The following is a 25,057-nucleotide window of genomic DNA, read 5'->3' as shown; positions in this document are numbered from 1 at the left end:
ATCCCTTGGTCTGATAGTACTTGGAGTGTTAGTGATCTGAATCATTCTCTGAGGCTGAGGTAGCTAGTTCTGCCCGACTGTGGCCTTAGGCAGTTAAGAACAGCGTCTGCTGTTTCCAAGCGCTTTGCGGCTGTATTATTTCCAGCATAAGCCCAAGGCAAGTATCATTTTATTTTACAGTTGGAGAACCTAGAGGTCTGATCAGATAAGTGGCTTGAAAAATGTTTCACAAGTTACTGTTAAACTTGAGATGAAAAGTCTGATGTTATGGCTCCTAGTCCTGCTTTGGAAAAATGGCATTCAACATTTAAACTGTAGTTCCGCGCTGGTTCTCGAGATGAAAGGTTTCTATGTTATCCCCTTGTGGCTCTTAATCTCAGCCGTATCCATCATGCAGCTTGTATAAAAAAGGTTCTTCCATGGAGGCTTCTAAAAGCTGGTCACAAAATAGGTGACAAAACTCTCCTTGAAACTGTTCTATGACTGACCTTCCCGTTCTGCTGTTCTTGGTATTGCTTTTTCTGCTTGTTCCCTGTAAAAGAAAGTGGTTTGATGAGGTTTCTCTTCAGTGAGACAAATGAGCAAGCTTGCAGACAGTGGAGGAATTGCGTTCTCATCCTCAATGCACATTTGTGCTTCCTGCTTTAGGAATGACCATGGAAGTGCTTGGGACCTTGATTGGAGCTGCACTTCAGGGGCAGATTGTGGCCAGTGCTCATGTCTCTCATCACTGCACTGTGAATCCCCCAGTAAACACAACCGACTCCTGGCATGACACTCCCAGCTTTCCAGACCCCTCAGATCCCCTGTCTCATCAAGTAAGTATCTATGGGAGCACACTAAAATCTTAGGGAGAGGGGTGGGGGTGCTTCTGTAATACCATATCATATGACCCAGCTGGATGAGCATGAACGTGATTTCCTTGAAATTGGTAACACTGGAGCTGAGACGACGACGACCTTGTTGCAAACAAGGCTTCCCGTCTGTTGTCTTTGCAACTACTTCTCAGTGTGACAGCAGAATTACACTGAGGAGCTCCGCTGAAGATGCCAAACTGTAAAGTAGCTAGGAGGTATATGGCCATCCTATGTTTTCACTAGGGGCTGATTTACAGTTTAAAATAGAAGCTTAAAAAGAAAAACTTACTTTATCCTGCCAGGAATACTGCATCTAGTTCTGGGGTCCCCAGCACAAGAAAGACATGGACCTGTTAGAGTGGGTCCAGAGGAGGGGCACGAAAATGGTCAGAGGGTCAAAACACCTCTCCTTTGAAGAACGGCTGAGAGAGTTGGATTTGTTCAGCCTGGAGAAGAGAAGGATCCGGGGAGACCTTATTGTGGCCTTTCAATATATATAAAGAGGACTTATAAGAAAGCTGGAAAAAGACTTTTACCAAGGCCTGTAGTGACAGCTCAAGGGGCAATGGGTTTAAACTGAAAGAGGGTAGATTTAGATTGGATATAAGGAAGAAATTTTTTACGATGAGGGTGGTGAGACACTGGAACCGGTTTCCCAGAGAGGTGGTGGATGCCACATCACTGGAAGTGTTCAAGGTCAGGTTGGATGGGGCTCTGAGCAACCTGATCTAGTGGAAGATGTCCCTGCCCATGGCAGGGGGGTTGGAACTAGATGAACTTTAAAGGTCCCATCCAACCCAAATAATTCTATGATTCTATGAAAAAATGGTGGCTATAGCAGGATCTTTCAGTTCAGCAACACTGCTTTTCAATGTAGTTATCACTAGGGATCTCCTGTAAAGATTAATGTCTGTTATGTGAACAAAACTGTAAGTCCTACTTGGAATCTGTATTTTTGTGAAGGTACAAAGCACTATTGAAAGTAAATGGTTGGTAACAGGCAATTAGCGGGAGCAGGGCTCAGTGGTTAACATGTGGAAAGAACCTAGAGAATCCATACTTGTTTATTTCATTTTCCACAGCAGATTTTTCCTGTAATCCTGCACAAGTAATTTAATCTCTTCATGCTTCAGTTTGCTATTTTTTTGAGAAACAGAGAAGCTTTTATATCTGGGAGGAAATCCTAAAACCCGATCCAAACCTCAGTGAACACAATTTGATAGTCTTCCATTGTTTCCAGTGGTCTTGAAACAGGCCCTGAATCAAACAATTACCTTGTGTAGTGTTTTTTTCTATGTCACTTGTGAAATCTGCAGTTTGTTGGTTCCATTTTACCAATTGCTAGATTCAGTCTTTCTTTTTATATTTTATATTACTCTGTCAGTGCATGTACTAACTGATATATAAAATTCCCCATGAAGAAGATTCCTTGACCTGAGTCTAATCTCAGGTGCTTGGTGCAAATCAGGATGTATGTATCTGTGCTCTGCTTATTGTAGTTGAATAGCTCCTATTACCACTCTTCAGCAGCAGTAAAATCATAAGCTTAAGGCATGTTTTTATGCGTGCTTTGAATTTGCATACCCTGGCACCAGCACTGGTAGTCCAGGAAGGGGACCAACCCTTGCCTCCCCCCACTCCCAGACACTGTTCTCTGCCTATGTGCTACTTGATCCTTGGTTTTTGGCACAGGTCATTGTATGGCTTCTCAGAGAGCTGACCTGGGAAACTGCCTGGGGAGAGCTGGGCTGCTTCTGTAAGTGGCCATGCCATTTTATAGCTGTTTAAAGCGTTTTTGAAGCTGCTTGTTAGGTAACTTCTAGTGTATATTTTAAAAAGACACAGAACATCATCCTGTCTCCCTTTTTAGCTTCTAGGACAATGGCTTGATGTAGTAAACTACTGTGCTATTACAGCTCTGTGAATTGTCAAGAGGAGTAGCTTGCAAAGTTGTGGAGGAAGCTGAATTTCATTGCACAGCAGATTCCCTGTCTGAATCTGCTTTATGCCATAATCACCAACTTCCATTTCCAAATCTCTTAAATGGCTTTCAAGGAAAAAAAAATACATTATCTTTATTTATTTCCTTTCTGTCTAACCACATGTGCTTTCCTGTCCTTTTTGAGATAGGAGGGAGATGGAGAAAGAAGCTTCACAATGAGTTGAATGTCAAGTAGTTTTTTATTTTGAAAAAAATAGCAAAGATACATAGCCTAAAGTATCCAGAGTTTGTAGGTAGAAGTAGTATCTTTCATGAAGCTAGCTACTAACACTGGGAAACAATGGAAAAGTTTTTAGACACACAAACATTTTCCAGATCTGAAGAAGTCACAGTGTGACTGGAAACTTGTCTTTTTTTTTTTTTTCCCCCCAAACTATATGGGTTGATTTAATTAAAGATATTACCTTCCTCATTTCACTTCCTTATTAACAAGCAGCCATGTGTTCATTTTTTGTGAGGATTTCCTGTTTATTTGTTTTGGTCTTTGTTTTTTTCCTTCTCCCACTGTTTTGCGTGTCACCTTCTCAGGTTTTGTAGATGAGTAGTATCCCATGGTTGAGAATGGTCTGGATTACGATGTCCAACTGTTTTCCATGGGTAAGGTTCTGTTCATTCCTTGTTCTTTCCTGCCCTTTTTCCCAAAGAGCCCTCAGGCCTGGGCAGAGGCCATAGTCTGAATGAACTGCTCTGGCAACCCACCTCACTCCCTGCTACCCTGTTTTGTGAGGACCGGAATTTTTTGCCATTCACGTAACCTGGCATCAATTTGGTTGGATTATAGGAGCATGAATGGCCACTGAGCCACGTGGGGGAGCTGCTTGCATTGCATGGCAGGACACTTGCCTTTTGTTCACACCACGCACAGCAGAATACACACCTAACTACACGATCAACCGGAGATGTTGGATCTTGAATTTTGGTTGTATGACTGATGGACAGTTATAAGTTGAGGCAGGACTAGGGTCTATGAACCTGAAGTACCTCCATCAGTCTAAAAAAAGTATTTAGAAGAGGCTGAATCTTGACCGGTTCTTTTAGTGCCATTCAGGAGTATGACCCTGATCCTTTTTGTCATGAGGACTAATTCTTAGCTGCTCAAGAGCACACCTAGTTTAAAAGAAGACCTAGTGAATTATACTATTTTGCTCATTATTAAAGAAAGGAAGTGGAAGAAATGGTTATTTCTAAGCTCTCCTGAAGTTGTTACTGTAAGCTTAGGGGTGGATCTTTCCTACTGGAAACCAAGCATGGATATTGATATAGTTCATAGATGGGCTAACAAGTTTTGTTTAGAGTGAGAGAATCTCATCCGGCCTACCATGAATATCATTGATAGTTTAAGCTCAAATTACACTTAATGATGACCTGTGAAGGAAAGCATTTAATTCAGTTGCTTCAAGCAAATTAACAAATAAATAGACACGAAATATAAAATTCATAATAGAGTCCTGTTACTATACTTTTTTTCAGCCCCTTCTCTCCTAGCTAGGCTGCTTTTGAGGCTGAAATTCACTCGTTTGAGTGAATTCAGGTATCTACAATACTGCAGTCTGTAGTCTGTGCAAGACATAACCAATACTATAAAAGTACTCTGTGACTTAATTTATAGCTCTGATATAAAAAACCCAAACCTTCATCCCAAATAAAGAATAGTCCTGCATTTCTTTATTTCACCGTGTCCCGTTCTGAAATGTAAATATCTTAACAAAAGCTGTTGTCATGAAGATCGTCTATACTTACATGGTTCATCTGACTACCTTTGCATCTATACTAAGTGACTTTATATTTGGGAGTACATTCTTGTAATTGCATGCTTATTTACCAACTGCTTCCTAGATTTATAGTCATTTCATTTGCAACATATAACTGATAATTTGGAATTCAATTTTCCTATCAAATAATCATTATGTCATAAAGCTCTATAACCAGCACTTATTTTATCTTTGATAACACAGTATAAAATAAATTATTAAAGAATACTAAAGCAAAATAATTTTTTTAAAGCTTTATTCCAGAGCCAGTGTAATCAGAGTTAGAAACAATAAATGTGATCTGATGGTGTGGGAGGTATCCTTGAAGGCTTTGTTCCCCTGGCTAATAGGAAGCAAAGATTTCTGAATTTGCTTGAGTATTTCACTAAGCAACTGGGAAAACAAGCATGCAAGCTACCATATTCTCAAAACATGGGCATGAAAGTGTGATTTCTAAAATTCATTAGAGCCTAAAGGAAGTTTTTATTATCATTATGTATAAATGCAGTAACTGTAGTAATTATGTTTACATCAGTACTGAGGCCTTTCCCACCTAGCATGAAGATACAGATTGCAGTCTGTGTAGCTAGATCAACTGGATTTACTAAAAATTAGAATCACTCTACAGATGCTGCGTGTTTTTGATAGATGACTGTGTATGTCTATAGCTAGTCTCAACATACGCAAATTTTTAAAACGTTCAGGTTGCCAACACAGTAGCCCTTTTGTTCACAGCTTCTTTTTTTTTTGCAAGAAATATATACTTATGTGCCCTGGATTTATCCTAAAGAAGGTGTTATTTAGAAATGAACTGCAGAAGTGAACATTTTTCAGAGAGATAAAAGACAGTTGGCTGTATGTAGATGGGCATTTCTTCATTTACGGATGACTCACCAGAAAGAGACTGAAATTTTCATAATGACTTGTCATTCTCCTGTCACAATTTCAAATATGTCTTTTTTCTTTTCAAAGGCAAGAGTTTATATGATTGCAGCAGGGGTCATAGGAGGTGTGTATCTTCTTGGAATTGTCACTCTCTTTCTTGGAGTAAAGGAAAAAGATGGTAAGACATATTTAAATATCCCTAGATTTAATAATAATTATTTTACATTCATCTGTGGAAAAGATTGTTATTTTATGTATTCTGCTCCTCTTAGATCCTTATGCCTTAAATTCAGACAGAGCAATTCCTTTTTGTAAGGGGCTTGGACTCACCATGAAGCATGGTCCGTACGTGAAGCTTACGGCTTCATTTCTTCTCATCTCGACAGCAGTTCAGGTAACTTCAGACTCTCTAAGTCTGTGTGTTGGCCTCATTCCAGTCCCAGCATGGGAGAGTCTGCGGCAGCTAAAATGCAAATAACCTTTGGCTGGCGATTGGAGGTGGTGATCTAGGGGGTGGTGCTTTCCCCTACAAATCAGTAGGGAACCAGAGTCCTTTTCTGGTGCCTGGGGTCCTGCGCGGCTGGAGATGGTTCTTTCAAACAAGAAGCGAAACCAGAGTCCTGACCATTTAAAGATGGCTTTTTTTTTTCCCCCCATAAAAGGTGAGGAACTAGTCCTAGTGACCCAGATTGGGACATTATATGTTATCCATCTACAGTACCCTGTGGTTTCAGTTGCTTAGAGAATGCTTTTTCTCTTCTCTCTGTTCTCTATAGTGTGTGCTGCTTTAAACCATTGCCCCTTTCCTTTGCATTGGTGGCTGTTCTCAGATAGTGGCTGAACTGGTTCTTATGGAGTCTTTTGTGATGGAAGGCATTAGGTCAGAGTAAGGTGATGTTCAGAGGCAGGAGGTCTCACCTGTCTCAGAGCTAGATAGAGCTAATTTTCAAATGAGGACCTGCAGTTGAATGTGGCTCTCACAAAAAGATGCAATACGTCCTCCCATAGAGAAAAGCTGTAGAAAACCTTAAAGCCACTCAGTAAGAAACCCTTACTCCCCAGTCCAGAAGTCATCTTAAAGCTTGATTTTTGAGCTATGTTCAACTCAGTAAAGATGTTATTTTAATGTGAACCTGTACGTATCAGTTGAAGTTGGCTTTATTTGGAAAAGCAAATAATATTCACGTTTTTGTCAACAGACTCTTAGTCACATGAGCCATTGATCAAGTGAATATCGGGACAGAGGGCAAGAACAGGGCATGTTAAGAGAGCAGCGCTGTGTTCACCAGCAGTCCTGGTGAATTAGTAAGTTCCTTGGAAGGGCTGCGTAAAAGTCTGTTTGCCAAAGAAGCACTGAAGTTTCCTGTTGGCCTGGATTTGGGCACAATTAGTAGGCTGTCCTTTATAGTATCTGTCAGTCCTTGCTGGAAGGCCCAAGGGCGAGAAACAATAGGAGAAGCATTTCTGCTTACATCTGGGAGCTGCAGGCACTGTGAGCAACAGCAGAGACAGGGAGATGATGAAAGGTCCCTTATGGTCCAGATCCTTCCAGCATCCAATCAGTCAGTAAGGATACAGCACACATCTAGTTGCTGGCAGCCAACTACTTGCTGACAACACCCAGAGAGGAAAATACCTTCTGTCAGTCCATATCTCTTTATTTTTCTATTTGTACAGACTGAAGGGAAGGTGTGAGGGGAGGCAGAAGCTGGAAGCTGTATTGCTCCAGTTCAGCCAGCATGAGCAACCCTTGCTATTGTTATTCAAGGAAGGGACACTGACTTCATGGAATTTAGTGAGTGGATTACTGGTGAGCGAAGGAATAGGCAGGTAAAGATGCATTGGTCATAATCCCAGAGTGTGATATTCTACATCTAAAATGAAGGCAGCATAAACTGGGACACAAGCTTGGGAAGGCTTTGGTGGCAATGGAGAAGGGATATAACTTTTATCCTAATTTGTATACAGATGATTGGCCATTTATAATCTACAAGTACACAAAGGAGCAAGAGTTGATCACACTACTGTGGCATGAGTATTAAATCCTCCTCTGTCATTCCACTTCTGCAGAATTGCTGGAGCTGGGCCTGAACCATATGCTGGTGTTCAGAACCCCGCTGAGTTCTGCAAAAGCATGGTGGCAGTGGCTTCATCTGTCATTATAATACAGGGCAGCTAGATCCTCCCATCCAATGAGTACTCAGACTTATGGAGATATCTGACCCAAAGCTATGTTCCACAGCCAAGGTTGTATGCAAAACCAGCAGTTAGCTGCTTTACTACAGGAAGTTGGCATGAGTGTAATTCCAGCTGAAGAGTAACTTGTTTTGGAGTCAGAGCTTCTGGTGAAAGATTTATGGCATTGCTATGGAAAAGGAAGAGCAATTTCTTGCAGTAGTCTGCAGCTGTGGCTGTGACAACAACACAAGGCAATTGCAACATAGGGAATAAAGCCTTTAGACAGAATCCTCTCATAAGGCAGTTCCTGTTTTGGTCATTTTTATGCTGTATTAGGTGCATGGTTTACCTCTTGCTTGCCCCAATATTATTGGTGTGTTACTCCACTGATAGCAGGAGAGTTATTGCTTCTTTAAATTGTTGCAAACGAGGGAAGAACGAGACTCCTAAATCCTACATTTAACAAATCAGTCACCAACTATGTTTGGCTAGTATGGAGTGTGACATCATTTCTGTCTTTTTTAATTTTCCTTCCTTTTTTGGTGGTCACCAAATGTCTTCAATTCAACAGCTGGAGCAGAGCAACTTTGTCCTATTCTGCACTCATGCTGCTGATCTTCGCAATCACTTCCAGTATTTGGTGGTGACCATCTTGGTGAGTTGCACTTCTCTCCCACATTTTTATTTGATAGCTGGTTCTCACTGTTTTTTTGCACAAAGTAATAGAAAACAAGAAGAGTTTTGTGTCTAGACAGAGCTGTTTAGAAGCTACACCAAGGGCTTCACCAAGGGAAAGTCCTGCCTGACCAACCTAGTGGCCTTCTATGATGGAGTGACTACATCGGTGGACAAGGGAAGAGCTACAGATGTCATCTATCTGGACTTCTGTAAGGCCTTTGACACGGTCCCCCGCAACATCCTTCTCTCTAAACTGGAGAGGGATGGATTTGGTGGGTGGACTGTCCAGTGGATGAGGAATTGGTCAGATGGTCGCATCCAGAGGGTAGTGGTCAGCAGCTCAATGTCCAGATGGAGATTGGTGACGAGTGGCATCCCGCAGGGGTCCATATTGGGACCAGTACTGTTTAATATCTTCATCAATGCCATAGACAGTGGGATCGAGGGCACCCTCAGCAAGTTTGCAGATGACACCAAGCTGAGTGGTGCAGTTGACATGCCAGAGGGACGGGATGCCATCCAGAGAGACCTGGACAAGCTTGAGAAGTGGGCCTGTGTGAACCTCATGAGGTTCAACAAGGCCAAGTGCAAGGTCCTGCACCTGGGTCAGGGCAACCCCTGGGATCAATCCAGGCTGGGGGATGAAGGGATGGAGAGCAGCCCTGCCGAGAAGGACTTGGGGGTCCTGGTGGATGAAAAGCTGGACATGAGCCAGCAATGTGCGCTCGCAGCCCAGAAGGCCAATCGTATCCTGGGCTGCATCCAAAGCAGCGTGGCCAGCAGGTCGAGGGAGGGGATTCTGCCCCTCTACTCTGCTCTGCTGAGACCCCACCTGCAGTACTGCGTCCAGCTCTGGAGCCCTCAGCAGAAGACAGACACGGACCTGTTGGAGCGGGTCCAGAGGAGGGCCACGAAAATGATCAGGGGGATGGAACACCTCTCCTGTGAGGAAAGGCTGAGAGAGTTGGGGTTGTTCAGCCTAGAGAAGAGAAGGCTTCGGGGAGACCTTCTTGCAGCCTATCAGTACTTAAAGGGGGCTTATAAAACAGATGGTGGCAGACTTTTTAGCAGGGCCTGTTGTGACAGGACAAGGGGGAATGGCTTTAAACTAAAGGGGGGTAGATTTAGACTAGATCTAAGGAAGACACTTTTTATGCTGAGGGTGGTGAAGCACTGGCACAGGTTGCCCCGAGAGGTGGTGGATGCCCCATCCCTGGAAACATTCCAGGTCAGGTTGGACGGGGCTCTGAGCAACCTGATCTAGTTGCAGATGTCCCTGCCCACGGCAGGGGGGTTGGACTAGATGACCTTTAGAGGTCCCTTCCAACCCAAACTATTCTATGATTCTACACTATCTTTTGCATTGCCTGTTTGAAATAAAGCTGGTGTTCCCTACTGTATTTCTAAAAAATTAATGCTTTGGAGCTTTTAATTAATTCCTTGTTGCTTTTACCTGTAAGTCACTTTCTGCTCCCATAAAGGGCAAAAGCTGCTGCCAGAAAGGAAGTCTGGAATTTTAGCTCCTTTTTCCCTTTCCCCAGTCTGATATGCTGAAAATTAAACAACTTTAATTTGTGTATTCATACACATGAGCCTTCTGGGCTAGGCAGCTTGCAAGGATAAATATTTAAAATATCCAAAGATAGGAAGATTCTTCTCTAGAGCAATTGGCAGTGTGATAAAAAGATCCTTTTACATAACCTTTTTTCTTGACATGCAGAGGTAGAATTCTGCTTGCTTAGGTGATACTTATAACTCAGTTACACACCGCTCCTGTATTGCATGATTTACTTTATGATTACAAGTAGTATTAGTTGAAAACTGCCATTTTCATCCTTCTGATGAAAGTCCTTTTAACACAAGTAGAACATTTAATGTTGCATAATGACTGGGATGTGCACTTACTGTACTTCTGAAATATTTTGTAGAGAATTTGTCTACCATATAGAATACTGCAGCAGTCATTTTCAGGGAAGCTGTTGCATGATTTCTGACCCATTTGGCACAGAGACTTTGTGGAACCATCTTAGGAGAACTTCATTTCCACTTCTTGGTCGCAGCCTCCCACCCTTTCTACCCCTTTTTGATTCTTCCTTTCCCACATTATAAGACAGATCTTTTCCAATCATCTTGACTGTAAGCGACACTTTCTTTTACAGGTCGTTCCTAAGAATAAACATGTAGTATGGGGTATGTACTCTAAGTATATCTTAAGATAAGTGTATCTTGCGCTTCAGCTTTCTTCCTGTATGATGGGGTAGAGCTTAATTCACTTATCGTTTGTCAGGTTCAGATAATGAGGCAAAAGGCATTAGCACAAAGTATGACTATTTGCAATATGTTTGAACTTTAATGACTGTGTCACGTGTAGCTTTAACTGCTGTGGCTTACACTAGGAAAAGGAAATTTTAAGACACTGCCTTCTGATATTTGACTGTGGAAAACCCTCTCACGGATAGCTTTTGTTTGTAATATATAATAGTGAATTAAAAAAAAAAAAACACTCAAAGGATGAGGAGAAACAGGAATCTGCAAGTTCACCTTCCTTTCAGACCGTAATGTACTAGACAAAAAGATGTCTGTGAGCTCTACAGCTGAAGACAGTGGCAGTAAGCACAGTACGGATATGGGTTTTTGTCAATTGTAGGTATCAGCAGCTGTGAGCATTCCCTTCTGGCAGAAGTTTCTGCAGCGATTTGGCAAGAAGTGTGCAGCATGTGGGGTTTCGGTAAGCAAATCCTTTGAGAAAAAAATCTGCTTGTGCTCACTTCATTTGACAACTGGAGCTACTTCAGGAGCTCTTTCAAGTGCTTATAACCTCAAGTTACATGAAATTTGCTCAGTTTCAGAGTTTGTTTTAAATTGTTATACCAAATTTCAGACATATTCCAAGTTTCCAAGAGAAACTTTTGAGAAATGGATTGATGCTGAAGGGAGGTCCCAGTTTATTTAAGAATCTGCACAAATTCTGCATTTGACTGCTCTCATAAGTGAACCCCAATGAGGTTTTACAAATTCAGATCTGTGTTGCCTCAGGTTGACAAGTTATCTGTTGTACAAGGCTTGTTTTGTCTTTGTATATGGTGCTGAGTTGACCGCATCTGTAATTCAGTCACAGAGGAGGAACCAGAAGTTTGTTACACACCCTTCTCTAGAAACATAAGAAGGCAGGGGTGCCCACATCCCTCTGAATGGAGATGAACGGTTATTAGTGAAGTAAAGAAATAGGTGACCTATCTGAGAAAAGAAGCCTAGTTTAACTTTGACCCAGCTCTGCAAAGCCAGTTCAGCAAGCCTGCCCTCGTCTCTGATGGGTTAGTTTAAGCCCTTCACTTAGTGCAGACAGCAGCAGCCATTTTCTGTCATCATCTTCAGTGAGTCATTGTATAGGCCTGTTCCTCCCCATTTTTCCCCCGTTTACCTTCAATTACTTATGAAAGAGGAAGGAAAAATTGTCTGCCTTGTGCACAACAAAGCATGAGGACTTGGAAAATTGAGCCTGAAGCTATATGTCAAAATCTGAACAAAGCTGAAAAGTTTAGGTCTGGTGGCAGTTGTTGAATATAATTGAACAGTTATAAATTTTGGAATTAAAATCTGTGTGTTGGAATGACTTCCAAAGAATCAGAAGTAACTTTAAAACCCAAGTTCCAAATATGCCGAATCGTTATGTGTTTTGAAGTAGGCATCTGGAAACCAAGTCCCATCTTCATTTCTTTTTACTACTTGAGCAAGGAGAATTGCCAAAAGCAGTACTGGACCGGGGAATGCAGATTTCCTCCTTAGGAAATCTCCTCCTCTGTCTACTTGGCTACGAAAAATGCTTTCTTCAACCAACTTGGCTCTATAAATTTAGTTTAACATGACTGGAAAGCCTGTCAGCACCTCTGTAAACATGGTTTAACTTAATTTTACAGTTGAGTTGCTTGACTGTATGATGGTCTAAGTGGGGGCTGGATTGAAAAAAAGCCACCTCTCTATTTCACCTTGTAGACATTTCTCAAGGGACTCGGTGTGTGTTCAGTGATGGATTTTGTGTCTGGCAATGCATCACAGGGGCTTCCTATACTACCACCTTGTGTGATCCGTACAACTGATCTGTTCTCTCTGTGAAATAAAATCACATCATTTAAGGCTCCTATGTCTGTCACTGGGGAATGGTCTTCTGGAAGGGAAGGAGACAGGAGAGAAAACAAGTTTTTTTTCTTCAAAACCTTACTCAGCTTTCAGGGTGAAGATGTAGTTTGAAATTCAGTTTCCTGAAAAAAATTTCATGCTGCTCCAGGCTAATTTTTCCTGTTAAAGTGGTTCTATGTTGAAGAGACCCCTGAAAGCGTATAGAAGGCAGGGTAGGTAGATAAGCACCAAGAATCTTGGCTTCCTTCCACTGATATTGCTCCCTTTTTACTCATTCCTCCACAAGAGATGACCAACAGCCTAAGTACTGACTAATTATCTAAACTTCCTAGAAGTTTAAAGCCTAGACTTTCTGGAAGTACAGGGTCATACCCAAGCAGGACCCTTGATAGCATTCTTCCCATGATCAGGTTGGTGCACAGGCTAGAAATTACTCTCTTCTGTTTATTTGCTTCTGCTTCCACGTGCTATGTTCATTTAGATTGTCTGCTCTGCCCTCATGGGGCAAACGTTGAACTTACAATCAGTAAGTCTCCCAGCTGGTGACTGGAGGTGAAGTTGTCATGGGAAATTTTAAAAAGTGTGGCAGCTTGTTGGTTCATGGTTTTGGCAAGGTGTCTAAAAGTGGAAGATCGCTCTCTCTCACAACTCTAGCTTCCATCCTAGCCAATAATAGCTTTTGGCTGTGGGTTTTGGATGATTTAGTAAAAAATAAAAACAAATCCCAAAATGCCGCCAATCTTTTCACCTCCCCGCACATATGCAATTGTTTATTTGCCATCTATCAGCACTGTGCAGCATGGAGGCATGCCCTTGGATGAATCCTGGCTGTGCAGCCCCTTTTCCACTCTCCCATCCCCATTTCCACCCACATCCTAGCTGCACCTTTTCCTGATTTTGCCCTTTATAATGTGCTGCTGCACAGGCCAGTACCACGTTTAGTATCCCAGTAGGGTTGCCTTCCATAGTGCTGTCAGGGAATGGATGGAAGACACGTGATAACTGTAGGATATCGTTTATGACTCGGAGGGCAGCAGCCCTGTGACTAGGGAGCAGGGTGCCAATAACGGAGTATTTGCTTTACAAGTAGGAAAGAAGGAGATGCATTAGCTGTTTATTGCAGCAGGAACGCTGCCCCTGTGATTGCACTACCATTCCATGAGTGAGATTTTAGGGCATTGTAACCTCAGTCCTGCAGGCCGTGATTCTCTTTCAGTAGAAAATTACAGTTACAATGATTATTATTATCGATCAAGAATTTTGTCTAAGTGCTTTCGTTTCTGAGTGGGTGCCCCATGTGGAGCATAAGGCAGTCATAAAATTGCTTATAGGCAACATAAAATCTTGTATTGCTGGAGTGCTCTCTTGTGGCGAAATAACGATTTTGCCACAACATTGGGCTAATGCAAGGATTATCTGTCTGTGCTGGGAACTTGCAGTCAGGAAAGGTTATTTTCTGCCTCCTTAGGTTAGGAGCAAATGCTTTAGATGGGAAATGCATTTCAAACATAAACATAATGGATTAGACTCCAGGACTCCCAGAATCACTTATCATACAGAACTGTAAATAGCAGTGCTTAGGGGAATCACTCTCTGTGAAAGCTCGTCTCATACCCTCAGCTCCCAAGCTGCAAGTATAGAGGATTGAAACACTTAATGTTAAACTAATCCCCCATCATTAAAAAGCCCTGTAGATAAGCCCCTGGTTCTGGATTCTACATGTGCTGTGCCCATGGTTCACAGGCGTGGGAGGTGGAGCATGTGATGGGTACGGGACAGCTGGGCTGTATGCATTCAATCAGCATTTAAAATAGTGGATTTTCAGTCCTGTAAGCCCATTGCTTCAAGCTGAAGTTGAGGAAATCTGGTGATTTTAAGTACTGCCAGAAAACAAATCCTGAGCATCCCAAATTAGTTTGGTTTTGAGGGTAGCCTTAGTGACTTGTGCAATGTCATGAGCGTATCTGGCTGTGTGGAGTGGGAGTAAACCACACTGCCTTCTTGGTTTTAGTTTTGCCGAGTACCTAGATCGCTTTAAAGCGGTCATTGGAAAGGAAGCTGTAAGCAAACTCTTCTTCATTCAAGATGATCTGTGAAATGGGATATTTACAGTTTAAAATGACCATTGAGCCCCTGCCCCTCCCCTTGAAATGCAGTGTGATGATGTTTCAAGGCTTTGTCTCTAATAGTAAATTAAATAGTTCCACTGGCCTAGAATAGAAACTGGTGTTTGGTCATCTCGGTTACTAAATTGGCAGAAAAATCTTAGCACAAGCTGATTAGCAATCTCCCAAGAAGTATCTGGGCACAGTTTGGGAACTAGCCCACTTAAGGGGCTCTTCACAAAAAGTATTTATATGGCCACACTTCTTTTGGAGACTATAAATGTTTAGGAGTATGAATGTGGCCAGGGTCTGCCAGTTGGCCTCATGACTGCTAATTAGGCTCTTGGGACTGTTTAATTTACTAGTGCAGTTATAGCCCTAATACTGCTAACAGAGAAGGCACTACCATAGCTTATCCTATTTTTCTCTGATTCTTCTGGATAGATAAATACAGTTTGGCTCAGGGCTCTTTGGAAATGCCATTTCACCAAAATACTGAAGTGTTAGGTGTTGCTGTGCGTGAATTGATTCATAACACAATCTTATATTTTGAAGGGAACAATCTGTATACCATTGAGCAGTGCATACTGTAAGTTAGATGTACTGTTTTTCTTCTTCCTCAGTGGATGATTCCTTTTGCAGTCATGCTAGTGACCATTCCAAACCTGATCCTGGCTTACTTCGTGGCCTTCATATCTGGTCTGAGCATTGCAGCGTCTCTTCTGTTGCCATGGTACGAGAATTTTACTTTTGAGATGGGGAAGGGGTATATGTCTACATTACACATATGTACTACTGCATGGAATTTGCCTCCGAAAGAGGCAGAATTTGGCAAGAGTCACTTCTTCCAAGAATCTTTTTCTGCTTTTACAATAGAGGCTAGTTGCAATGACGTGACTTCGGTTGCTCCGTTGTTAACAGATTGTATCTACTGTAAGCGTAGCTGCTCTTTGTACATAAGACTATGTAGATGAATCAACAATCTAAGTAGGTATAGAACTTGTGATAACAGTAAATCAGTTGCTTAGGTTTGGTTTCTAACAGAACTACAGGAATGATGAAGTTACAGAAATCAATTAATGCTGAGCAATTAAGAACGTAGCAGAGGAAACATAAGCCAAGCTATGTATCCCTGCTTGAGCAGTCCTCTGTTATAGATCAATAACACAAGGATATGATTAAAAGAAACTGAGAATTCAAGGTTCTTTGCTCTTGAGGACTAAAAATATGTGGGGAAAAAATTACTCAAGGATGAGCAGGATGGGATATTTCCTCTCCAGAGGGAATAATTATTATTCAGGTCAAATTGACTAGAAAGTGAGACCGTTGCTGAGAGCGCTGTTTTGCATTACTCATTTTTACAATGCCCTGAAAACTCCAAGAGATCATGGAAACGTAGTTTGAAATAAGCTGTCAGACTACATAAGCTTTTCTGCACAGAGGGTGAGAAGCCCTTTTTTCCAACAGTAAATCATGAGTTATACTGGAAATAAAATGTCAATTCACAATTGGCATTTGAGCAGCTTCCATTCTGATTCCCCATTACCAAATTCAGTCTCTTTGAAGTAGAGAGAGAATAGGCCTCATTGGTTTCTGAAAATGTTGTTAGCTTGGCAAAAGAGTTATTTCAGAGTGAAACTATTCAGAGATTGAGTCCCTTGAAATCTTAAGAAGCGTGGTTTTTTATTGTTCTTTTTTTAATATCACAACTTCTGATTGGAATGGCAGTCAGTCTAAAGAATTCTGTCACCTCCCAGCAAGTGTCTGATAGTTTTTTGGTGATTTTCTACTTTGTAATATGTGGCTATGCATTTCTTACATGGATTTTTGCCCTCCTGTCCAGCAGTAGGACTTTTTGAACTGGATTCTTTCATGTGCATGACTACATCAATCAGATCTTAAAAAAGGAGGAGGGGTGTACTCTTTCAGTAAGTTTGGACTTTGAGAAGAGATTTTGGCTTGAGTTTTTCTTTTATCTTGCTCGTCTCTAGGTCAATGCTGCCTGATGTTGTTGATAACTTTCGCCTGCAGAATCCTCATGGAAAAGGACATGAAACCATTTTCTATTCTTCTTATGTTTTCTTTACCAAGATGTCAGCAGGAATTGGCTTAGGAATTTCTGCAGCAGGACTGGAGTAAGTAACACTGTGTTTCCACTTAGTGGATCTACTCTGAAAGCATTCTGAGGTTACTCTGCCTTTATCCTGTGGAGTTAATTGCCTTTTTGCCCTGAGCCTGAAAGTGCCAGCAGCAACATCAGATGACTAACCACTGAAGACGGGATTGTTGTTATCTAGGCCAGACCACTGAACATTAAGTCGCCTGTCCTAACATGTTTCAGTTCAGAAAGACCTGACTTCCCTTTAGATTTTCCTCTTTCCAAATTACTCATGTAAACTTTAGTGGTTTATATGAATAAAGAACTAAACATGAAAACTCAGCAGATGAAGGTCCCCCACAAGTGATACAGCTGCTTTGTGCATTCCCTGTTGCATCTGGGTTGGACTATGTATACTAGCTTGTAAGTCTTTGCGTGGATTGGAGTGCTATCAGGGGTGCCTAGTGGCCTGTTCAGCATAAAAGGATCATCGATTCCTGCTTGGTTTTAGGGAACTGGACGCTGATCAGAGTCAGGAACAGAGTCTTTCTCACAGCTCTGCTCATCACCTAGACCATGTCAGTTTGGAAGATGCTTTGTGTTCTCCTTCCACTTTTGCCTTGCCTGTTCTGACTAGACAGTCAGGTTGAGAAAATGGTCAGCCATCTGCTGCCCTGCTTTTGTGCACGACCTAGCAGAAAGGGCCTTTGCCTGTAGCTGCTACAGCACACAAGCATGCAATAAACACTTAGAAGGGAACTTGTCTGAAATACTGTCTAGCCCTTGGCTCCAAGTTTGGTTTTGGTAACCAGAATGTTTTGCTTCAGGGCCTTCAGCTGAAACTGCTAAATAACAGGCAGTGCTTGGCTGAACGTTTTGGGCTTCAGAATTTTAGAGGCTTACTGCTAACACCCTCAAACAAATCGCTGTTCACCAATTAGCCCCTTTTCAATTGCATTCCAGTTAGCTCCCAGCAATTTGCCAAGGCAGATGTTTGTGGGAGAGCACAGAAGACAGGGTGATGCCAAATGAGCTGTAGCTTTCATAGGTGCATGTTTAGAGGACAAAAAACTCATTCCACAAATTGGGAATGGGAATTTGAGTATATCAGCAGTTGTGGGACTGTATGGAAGCCCTGAATCAATGAACTGTAAGTGTGTACCTAACTCTAAGCACTTGAATAAATTTGTCTATCTTGAGAAGACTACTTAAGTGTGTGTTTAAATTAATTATTGCTGTTGAAATTGGTCAGATTACTTGCATACTTTTAAAGTGGAGCCTAAATTCTTTGCTGAATATTAACAGAAAACATAACAGATCAATTTCCTTACATGGGATTCCATGCTTCTCTTAGTAGTTAAATGTTATATAATAATAATGAGAAAATACAGAGGTAATGCAATTATCTGAAATTGAGCACAAAAATGAGATCTGAATAACAAGATTTGAAGATGTAGTGCGGGGAAGGAAAAAAGAGAGGTGTAGGAAAAATGGGAGAAAAGTCTTGAAGAGTGTTGGGGGAAAGAAGGGAGCCTTCAGATGAACAACTGCCTTTTAGCTTTGGACATGCACACACCACTGTTATTCCATTTGTTTAGGTTTACTGGATACAAGCCAGGGATATGCAGACAATCCAACGACGTGATCCTCACACTGAAAATCCTCATTGGAGCAGTCCCTGCTATCCTCATCCTTGTAGGATTATTTATACTTCTTTTCTACCCAATCACTGAAGAAAGTCGGAAAGAAACAAAGCTTGCGCTTGAAGTGTTAAGGTAGGTTTGAACTGGCAGCAAACAGCAGTAACATCACCGCAGCAGCTCTTAGTCATACTGGGCAAAAAATTATTAGCTACCGACATACACCTCTGTATTCCTTACCACAAAACAACACTCTATTAGCTGAATTATTAACTGAATGGTACTATTACATGCTCCAGTATCTTATTTTTGTAGTGCAGTACTACCTGCTTAGAGGACCATTTATCAGACATATCAGCTGCTATTTTTTACTTTTTCTCTGGGGTGGCACACAAAGCACTATTGCGGTACAGTGTTTCAAGTCAGAAATGAAGAATATTCTACATAGATTAAATTTCTGGAGAAAATGTGAATAGTTGCAATTTACTTGTATATAGAAGAAAATGGGATTCTTGGCTGCATTCTTGGTGTTTATGGCATATAAGAAACATCCAAACCATTTAGAGGCGTAGGCAGGAAAGATTGTGGGAGAAAAAGAAAGGACAGCTTTGAGCTCTCCCTCCCCACGCTCCCTCCCTCCCCTTTCCTCCCTCTCCAGAGAAAATCTTGCCTAGCTCAATATCATCCACCTCTGTCAAATGAAGCCTCGGTATACTGAGGACATACATAAGAACAGTCTAATCCTAGCAGATTGATGGATTAAATATCAAAATATATTGTTACTCTGTCTTGTTTTTATTATCCCAAGTTACTGGAGTTGGAAACTGATTTCCGTGCTTAAAGGATCAATTCCAGGGCCTAAGCACGGGTATCTGGGACCAATGCATTGCCCTAAGGTATCTAAGATACCTGCATGGCGTTGGCAGATATGACACAGGCCTCTCATGCACCAGCTGCTTTCCTGAGTGGCAGCTGCAGACCGGAGGGGACAGGCTAAACAATCAAAAATGGTCTCTCTCTTTAGGTACTTCAGTCACTGTCCATAACAATCACACCTTGCTGGTGGTTCTCAGTTGTTTGAGATTGCCAAACTGCAGCTTCATTAGTTAGCAATAAAAGCCAGAAGTCTGTTCATGTATCATTTGTTCTGCTTTTAACAGAAGGAGCCATCAAAGCACAGAGAACCTGGATGACCACAAAGAGGACACCTCGGTCTGAAAGCTCTGAATACAATGACTTTCCAAATACCGTCTCACATCCCATGCACAAACTCTGTGAGAGTCTTCCAGGTCATTTCTCTGCTCACATTTTGTCAAAAAGGATAAAGGATGATTCTGACACAGTCAGTAATGAAATCAAGAGAGGACACCACCGTGCAAAATATATATCTAACTCCATGCACTGTGCTAAAAAAGAAATTACAAATGTTGAGGAATGTAAGCTGTTGAAGGCTTGGGTTTTTTTTGTTTGTTTTTCAATGATTACCGGAAAGCTGTGATCTCATTGCAACAGGAGATTCTATGGACTTGTAGGTCAAGGGAAAAAAGTGTAAATGTGGTGCACCACCCTGTGATATATTTCACTGTGATATGTATCACCGCTCATGTGATATATTTCACTCTTAGAGGCTGGGTGGATTTTGAACATCGTCTCTACCTACAAATTGCGCACCAGTGTGTTTGGAAAGCACTTGGAAATCCTGAAGTATATCATATAAAGTTAGGATTTACTTTGTTTTGAAATGAAGCAAATCACTGATGCAGACATGTTTTGAGGATTTTTTCACAAAGAGTTTTTCTGAAAGAGATTTTGACGTAATTTAACTTTCTAGATTTTATATGAAACAGAACCTTACATTTCCCATTACTGGAGTTCCTTGCTTCTGACACCTGTAAACTGATCTTTGTCAGAGAATGAGTACTTAACATTTTCAAAAACAACATCTCCACTCAGGATACCCAAAATCAGTAGTCCCTTCCAAAAATTAGACTATGCCATTCAAATTTCTGTAAATTTTGGCCTTTAAGTAATCATGATACTCATCCATTTTGCATATGGTGTAGGCTCTCTGCCTCACAAAACACCATGGCATGGCTGTTAATCTCAGCTTGCACACAGTGTTTTTTAATAATGAGGCTACACCTGACTTTTAAATGGTGATTTTTTTCAGTCAGGGATGTCATCATGCTTTAGATACATTAACTGAAACCTCATTTCTACTATAGATTCACGCTGCTGAACACATTTTGTAGATGAAAGACACGCCTAACCTCAGGCACTTTCTGGAGCAGGTAAGCTCAGACCTGGTCATTCTGGGCTTCTTCTGTAGTCAGTGGAGATACAGAGACCTCCAGAGGCTGACTCCAGGCTTAAGCTAAAGTAACTGGACTCTGAAGACATATCTAAATCAGGAGGGGAGAGTGATGAATCCAAGAGTTGAAGGCTTGTTCGCCTTGAAGAAATTAGGACACTGCAAGACAAGACACGAATTTACAGCCCACTGGCTTCACTGTATGAATATGTGGGAGGGTGCCTTTATTTTCTACTAGAAGTGCCTTTGGAGGACTGGCTTGCCGCGTTTGGGAGCACTTGCAGTAGGTGTCACTGGAGGCAGTGACCACAAGTAATTTGCTCAGGGAAGTGACTCACAGTGCTGGGACTGGAAACTGGGAAAGCTTTTACTGAAAGACGCTGTGAAGTAAAATCGGTGCATGCACTGAGTGTCTCATGAAGTTTAGTACTGAAACCTTTTCAGGCAAGTTTGAAGTCTAAGGCCCAATGAACTGTCCCAGTTCAGCAAAACGCTTAATCATGAGTGAGCTTTTAAGTGTGCGTGGTTAAGAGTTAACTATGGTTAAGACTTCTGTTGAATTGACATCTAAGGCTGGGGGTTTTTTGTTTCGGTTCTTAGACAAATCAAGATTGGTATGCCTGGGGCATATGTGTTTACAACAATAAAAGCCATAAGCCTGTTTATAATTTTGAGTCTGATGGAATTTGAAACAGCAGATTTACTGCACTTTGAAGTAGGTAAGTTATGTAGTAATACCACATAGCTCCAAAACATCATAGAAAACAGTTTTAAACTTTGATTTATTCTTTAATATTTGTATATTTCTGAATAGTCGTCTTTAAAAACAACCAGAAGTCCCAGTAAAGGCTGTTAATGTTTTTTAATGGGTTATGTTTTCAGCTGCTATAAATCTGTAGCTACAAGGCAGTGGATCCGTGTCAGCTTACATAAGCCAAATACTTACCCCGGTGATAAAAGGGTTGCAGAAACTGCTGGCTGTGCTTGATTGGAGTAATTTGAATGTGGCTTAAGATATTATTTCTAGATCAGTTATTGCACAACACCCAACACGAATTCAGTCTCTTGCAAGGTAAACTTAGTTGATTGTAAACTGTTTTCCTCTTCTTTAGAGAGACAATGTGATATTTATCTAACACAGATGTACTCAGTCCTCACTTTGCATATGGTAGCAATAATGGGAACTGCCAAAATAAAATAGAAGGCTTCCGTAGACAAAATGTAGCAGAGTATTTTTATATTTTGAAAATCTTATTATTTTATTTGATTATCAGAATTGTACTTTTGTTAAGAAAATGAATGTATTTAATTTTGTAAGTAAAAAGACTGGAAGAGTAAGTGCAGGGTAAGATTTTTTTTTTGTAATTTTCTTTTTTTAGGGCTCAGTGTTGGTGCTGTAAAATGAATAAACTTTGTATGTCTCCTTGTCAGTTTTGAGATGTATGTATGTTCAGAACATGTGACTGAAAGAAGCAGATTCTTACACTGGCAACCATTCAGATTAAATGGTAATCTAATGTAAACCACCTGCCTTGCACTGATTGGCAGTAACAAGGGCCAGGTTCAGTCCCCAGGCGCTCTCATTCAAGTAATACCCAAATACAGTTGTAAGAATATGGGAGATTGGATTAAACCAGCTGGGTGCCTAATGGACAACGCTTCCCCACCTGCACACAAGCAGTTCCAACAAATGGATTTACACAAATAGAGGAAGAAAAGAAAAGGATAATGGAGTAACGTGTCACCAGTGAGTTGCCCGTAAGGCAAACCATGCCCATTCCTTGCCCTTGCTGAAGTATAGTGACGGCAGCCCAAATCTTCTCTACTGGGCCGATTGCGGGTACAGGCAGTAGCTGAGCTAGTCACTAGTCTTCTCTTCCAGTTTCATCCCCCTTGTAGTTTCTGCCTAAAAATAATGTTGAAACCTTCCAAGGTTATACTGCCTTGCTGAGTGTTACTGCTGGGGCCGGATGGGATCCACCCGAGAGTGCTGAGGGAGCTGGTGGAGGAGCTCGCCAAGCCGCTCTCCATCATTTATCAGCAGTCCTGGTTAACGGGGGAGGTCCCGGACGACTGGAGGCTTGCCAATGTGACGCCCATCTACAAGAAGGGCCGGAAGGAGGATCCGGGGAACTACAGGCCTGTCAGCCTGACCTCGGTGCCGGGGAAGATGATGGAGCGGTTCATCTTGAGGGTGCTCACAAGGCATGAGCGGGACAACCAGGGGATCAGGCTCAGCCAGCACGGGTTCATGAGAGGCAGGTCCTGCTTGACCAACCTGATCTCCTTCTATGACCAGGTGACCCACCCAGTGGATGAGGGAAAGGCTGTGGATGTGGTCTACCTGGACTTCAGTAAGGCCTTGGACACTGTCTCCCACAGCATTCTCCTAGAGAAGCTGGCGGCTCACGGCTTAGACAGGTGGACTCTGCTCTGGGTCAAAAACTGGCTGGATGGCTGGGCCCAGAGAGTTGTGGTGAATGGAGTTCAATCCAGTTGGCGGCCGGTCACGAGCGGTGTTCCCCAGGGCTCAGTTTTGGGGCCGGTCTGGTTCAATATCTTTATCAATGATCTGGATGAGGGGATTGAGTGCACCCTCAGTAAGTTTGCAGACAACACCAAGTTGGGCGGGTGTGTTGATCTGCTCGAGGGTAGGAAGGCTCTGCAGAGGGACCTGGACAGGCTGGATCAATGGGCCCAGGCCAACTGTATGAGATTCAACAAGGCCAAGTGCTGGGTCCTGCACTTCAGCCACAACAACCCCATGCAGCGCTACAGGCTTGGGGAAGAGTGGCTGGAAAGCTGCCTGTCGGAAAAGGACCTGGGGGTGTTGGTCGACAGCCGGCTGAACATGAGCCGGCAGTGTGCCCAGGCGGCCAAGGCGGCCAATGGCATCCTGGCCTGTATCAGAAATAGTGTGGCCAGCAGGAGTAGGGAAGTGATCGTGCCCCTGTACTCAGCACTGGTGAGGCTGCACCTCGAATACTGTGTTCAGTTTTGGGCCCCTCACTCCAAGAAGGACGTTGAGGTGCTGGAGCGTGTCCAGAGAAGGGCAACGAGGCTGGTGAGGGGTCTGGAGAACAAGTCTTCTGAGGAGCGGCTGAGGGAACTGGGGTTGTTTAGCCTGGAGAAGAGGAGGCTGAGGGGAGACCTCATCGCTCTCTACAACTACCTGAAAGGAGGTTGTAGCGAGGTGGGTGTTGGTCTCTTCTCCCAAGTAACAAGCGATAGGACGAGAGGAAATGGCCTCAAGTTGTGCCAGGGGAGGTCTAGATTGGACGTGAGGAAAAATTTCTTTCCTGAAAGAGTGGTGAAACATTGGACCAGGCTGCCCAGGGAAGTGGTTGAGTCCCCATCCCTGGAAGTATTTAAAAGACGTGTAGATGAGGCACTTAGGGACATGGTTTAGTGGACATGGTGGTGTTGGGTTGACGGTTGGACTCGATGATCTTAGAGGTCTTTTCCAACCTTAATGATTCTATGATTCTATGGTGATCAGTCTCACCGCAGGTCACAGCTAACCACGTAGGTGAGCTGCCGTTCCCCTGAAGGAGGGGGGTTGCTGTTAGCCACCGCCACCAGCCGTGCCTCCTGCTAACCATGTTCTCCCACCTTGCTGCACTGTCTGCCCCTGAGCTTGCTGACCTGCCACGGCTTAGGTGGATTAGATCACTTGTGCTGAGTCACCCACTTTAATAGGTGAATACCGCCTTGGGCGTCTGTCCCTGGGGAGCCCCTGAAGGCTGGGGCCTTCAGTGTCACGTCACTGGGTTTTCAGGAAGGGCTCTGTAGATTTGAGTGCTAATTCCTTAAGTCACTCCTGCACCTTATAAGAATCGCTGCTAGATTCAATCCCTGCTGCATCCTCTCGTCTCCATTCACCTTCTGCATTCCAAGTAAAATAGATGGAGTGGACAATGTTTTAAAGCCAAACCCTGCTTTTTTGGGTTCATAGTTTGTTTCCAAATATCCCTTGTTCATCTCCTTTTCTAGTTGCCTTCCTGGGCTGTAGATAGAAAACACAAAATGAAATCAATCTTCTTGAGAGGAGGCATTTCCTTAAGGGAAACTCAGGTCCTTTAAGACCTGGTATTTGTTGTCCAGCTCTTTAAAGATGAGTAAGAGAAGGCAAGTAAAAATTTCTTTACTGCAAGAGTAGTTAAACATTGGACCAGGCTGCCCAGGGAAGTGGTTGAGTCCCCATCCTGGAAGTATTTAAAAGATGTGTAGATGCGGCGCTTAGGGACATGGTTTAGTGGGCATGGTGGTGTTGGGTTGACGGTTGGACTCGATGATCTTAGAGGTCTTTTCCAACCTTAATGATTCTATGATTCTAAATTAGTTCAAAGTTTCATGCAGTAGGGTACAGCCGGTAGCAGTCTAGTGTATAGTGGTCAATCACATACCTTGTATGA

General features: G+C 42.5%; 1 protein-coding gene across 1 annotated transcript in view; it reads left to right on the top strand.

The window, feature by feature from the left end:
* Positions 1-19,648, top strand: part of MFSD2B (MFSD2 lysolipid transporter B, sphingolipid) — a 38,358-nt gene extending 18,710 nt beyond the window's left edge. Inside the window, exons 6-14 of the mRNA XM_076332696.1 lie at positions 649-818; positions 5,583-5,673; positions 5,768-5,889; positions 8,245-8,328; positions 10,999-11,079; positions 15,217-15,326; positions 16,585-16,728; positions 18,290-18,466; positions 19,492-19,648. Coding sequence (XP_076188811.1) covers positions 649-818; positions 5,583-5,673; positions 5,768-5,889; positions 8,245-8,328; positions 10,999-11,079; positions 15,217-15,326; positions 16,585-16,728; positions 18,290-18,466; positions 19,492-19,549 — 1,037 coding nt within the window. The 3' untranslated portion in view covers positions 19,550-19,648. The remainder of the gene's footprint in view (positions 1-648; positions 819-5,582; positions 5,674-5,767; positions 5,890-8,244; positions 8,329-10,998; positions 11,080-15,216; positions 15,327-16,584; positions 16,729-18,289; positions 18,467-19,491) is intronic.
* The last annotated feature ends 5,409 nt before the right edge of the window (positions 19,649-25,057 follow it).

Source organism: Aptenodytes patagonicus, chromosome 3 (genome assembly GCF_965638725.1).
Source record: "Aptenodytes patagonicus chromosome 3, bAptPat1.pri.cur, whole genome shotgun sequence".
NCBI classification, from domain to species: Eukaryota; Metazoa; Chordata; class Aves; order Sphenisciformes; family Spheniscidae; genus Aptenodytes; species Aptenodytes patagonicus.
Note: the sequence above shows the minus strand (reverse complement) of the source record. Positions and strands in the feature narration are given on the sequence as shown.